Source organism: Coffea eugenioides, chromosome 6 (genome assembly GCF_003713205.1).
Source record: "Coffea eugenioides isolate CCC68of chromosome 6, Ceug_1.0, whole genome shotgun sequence".
NCBI classification, from domain to species: domain Eukaryota; kingdom Viridiplantae; phylum Streptophyta; class Magnoliopsida; order Gentianales; family Rubiaceae; genus Coffea; species Coffea eugenioides.
The window spans coordinates 41,139,834-41,143,302 of NC_040040.1; the positions used below are offsets into that span (position 1 = coordinate 41,139,834).

Sequence of the window (3,469 nt, forward strand, 5' to 3'; positions counted from 1 at the left end):
AACGATCATAAAGGGGAAAACCTAATAGAATTATCATATCATTATATACCTCAACTGATCGGACAAGTCACAAGTTAAAGAAAGATACGACCCGGAATTCAAGGATGTTTTATTAATAAATTATAAGCTTACCATTTTTATAATTTACCTAGTCTTATTGAGTAATTAATTTGTTCACTTATGGGATAATTTCAGAAATCTCCCTTGAAGTTTTTCGACAATTTCACCTTTCTAATTTTAAATATTACACCATCCTCCCTTGTCAGTATCATGATTAGAAGGTCCAAATTGTCTATAATACCCTTAGTGTAACAACTTCTTCAAATCAAAGTGAGTTTACAAAAAATTAGTACTTGTTGATTTTACTCAAATGATCATTTTACTAAAATTTCCAATGGAAGAAGTACCATTTTATACAGCAAAAGTGTAACTCATATACATTGTTTTGAACAAAAAAGTATACATTGTTATGGCTCCTGGAATCTCTTATTACTGCTTTATGACCAAAACTACAAATTCGATTGTTGATCCTCAAGTATGTTGCTAATTGCAAGGAGTTCTCTCATATAGCTTGCCATCCTTGTGCTTTGGAGAACAGTGCCTAGGACTTAAGTTTCTTTGCTCGCTCCACTTAAAAGCTAAGAACTTATTACCACTTAATTCAATAGGAAATGGCATGCTAATTTTTGTTGCATTACGAGCTTTTTTTTTTTTAATCAGTTCCTCACGGGAAACAACGTTGCACTGGTAATAGTTATATTGGCTTACTGGTCAACAGATATGAGACTTCTCTATTCTTGTTTTGTATTAAGAATGTTGGACCAATTTCTTCTTGTTCTTCTTTTTTTATTCCATTTTTAAAGTGTATTACATTTCATAATTTTGAGAGCTTCAAGGGTAATTTCAGAATGACGTTTGGTTTTAGATTTTCCTTTCAAATTTTTTCATTCACTTTTTCTCACAGGGGGTAAATTTGTTTCCAAAAACTATGAAGTAAGAGAAATATTCGAAATTAAAAAGGTGCTAGTTGAAATTAGCAGAAGCCTCCACGGGACTTTGTGAAATTATTCCTATAATTATTCATTGACATACTATGTGCTATAAGTGAAATTCAGCTGATGATGGGACCATCATTATGAAGGATCGGTTCATTTGTATTGAAGAGGAGAATAAAATGGAAAGTTCTATGGTATACACGACTATGAAATGAAATTCATTGTCCATTTTGGAATAAAGTTATACATGCTTAACGTTTCTAAAGAAACTATAGGTGCATATAAATTCGAGTTTCTTTTAAACACGTGTAGTTTATGTACACGTCTACAGTGACACCCAAAAAAATAACACAAAAATCCCAAAATAAAAACCTTAAGAACACGCAAAAATTTAAAATAAAAAACCATAAGAAAACCACTTTATTTGAATTAGTATAGCTTTTACAAGATATAAATTTCATGTACAAACGACATCTTAACAAAGAAAGCTAGGAATAAAAGAACTAATCCAATTCACAAAAAAAAAACAAAGGGATACCACCTTTTGGAACCTTGAAAATCCAAATAACTGCCAACGATTTTAGCCAGTTCTGCCCTTAGGCTTTGTTGGGTTAAAAACTCTACAATTTTTCCTAATTTCTCCAGCTCTTCCAACAAGGACTTCAACGCGTCCCATCTTGATCATAGCATTTGCAAAACTTTGTTGAAATAGGGCGTCATTGGCAGCCAATCTTGAGACCAGAGGAGCACTTAGCTTATCCAAGGCAAGTTCTTGATCGATCTGCATGATCCCTTTCCCAGACTTTATTTGATTATAGAACTGCTTATCAACAATGAAGGATGTATTCTGGTCCAAAAAAATTGTTGGATCCCTATTCAATGGCCTGGATTGTGTACCGCAGATCCTCAGGAGTCTAGCAGCCAATGCAGGGTCCATAGTAGGATCAGGTTTCCCTCTGCCCTGAAAATCAAAGAGCCGGTCTCGGAAGAAACCGCAATGTGCAACTCCAACTGTATGTGCACCCAAAAGGACCACCATGTCATTGAGTGTTAGCCCTTTGGCGGTGAAGAATTGTGCTGCATCTGATATGGAAAGGCTAGGTCCTGGCAGATTTACTTCGGAGGAGTCGGAAACTTGCCCGTCTCGCCTGCCTGTTGGCACATTATAAGCAGGGCCACCGGCTAATGCGACTGCATCGCGGGTTGCTAATGTTATGATATCGGCACAGGAGACAGATGAAGGGCAAGCAGCCTCTAGATTTCTCTTGGCTTCGTCAATTAGCTCAAATCCTCTTACGGTTAGGTTTGGTCCGGCATCTTTCTCCGATGACTTGGACTTGGTGGAATCTATCAATATTGATGCATCACAACCCTGCATCCAATATGAAATGTGAATTCGCGTTGAAAATGTCCTGCATGTACAGCTACCTGCCATCTATTACTTAATTTCCTTTAATTGTGTGCCCATCAAAAACCTTGTAAAAACTTCATTGTGGCATAAAGTTGCAAAAAAGAAAATAATAATAAAAATAGATTTTGATGGATAAAATTCCAGTTGCCTAACCAAAAAAAAAAGAAGAAAAGATTACCATGCAAAATGACTATATCCGAAAAGGGTCCAAGGAAATTCCTCTTGAAATAGTTGGAAATCCCTCAAGTTCCATTTGTTATATCTTGTATAAATAACCAAAAAAAAGGGGCTAAACGTATGGATAAATTTTTTATACTTTGGCAGTGTAGATTCTAACTGGTATAAATGCATGTCACATATGTAAAATTTATTAAACTAATGTGTCTTACATTTAGACCCGTCAATATATTCTATATGCTAACATAATAGAAAAGATTAACCATAAATGTATGCTACTTACCCTAACAAAGCAGTCATGAAAGTGCATTCGGAGCAAAGCAGCTGTTATTGAACGATCCGTGCGAAACCGTTTTTGCACAACTTGTTTAACAATCGACTCTGCTCGTGGACATGAAGAACTATAGAAACCAACTCGAAGCTGGGCAGAGGAGAGCTCAAAAATAGTAAAAGAGAGTAAAAAAAAGATGATCTTCATCTCCATTACGTTTAACCAAACTGAACAAGCTTAGCCAATTTTGAGGATGCAAAATGTCCAAATCCATTGAGGGGTATATATAGTGCATATGGATTGAGAAAATAGACATGGGTAGACGTTAGCCACCAATGCATATTGTCAAACTACGTGAAGGATCGTTGATTTTCAAGCATAGTTTAGCTGCTTACTTTTCTAAAGGATACTTACCTCACAAACGCGTAAGGACAGAATTTTTACAATACTTCATATAACCAAATTGTAGTCTGTGAAAGCAAATTGCTGACTTCTTATAAAATACTACTAGTTGTTTTGGCGATGATATGGAGCCGATCAATATTATAAGTGCATTTGGTCAAGAACAGCTTGCCAAATTCGTTGTGGCCATCAAATCATGATCTGGCTGAGTTA

General features: G+C 35.6%; 1 protein-coding gene across 1 annotated transcript; it reads right to left on the reverse strand.

The window, feature by feature from the left end:
* Positions 1–1,575: 1,575 nt before the first annotated feature.
* Positions 1,576–3,061, reverse strand: LOC113774170 (peroxidase 44-like). The gene is made up of 2 exons (XM_027318737.1): positions 2,867–3,061; positions 1,576–2,367 (listed from the first exon to the last, which is right to left on the reverse strand). Exons 1-2 carry the CDS (start codon positions 3,059–3,061, stop codon positions 1,576–1,578), a joined length of 987 nt encoding a protein of 328 aa, XP_027174538.1.
* Between the last annotated feature and the right edge of the window lie 408 nt (positions 3,062–3,469).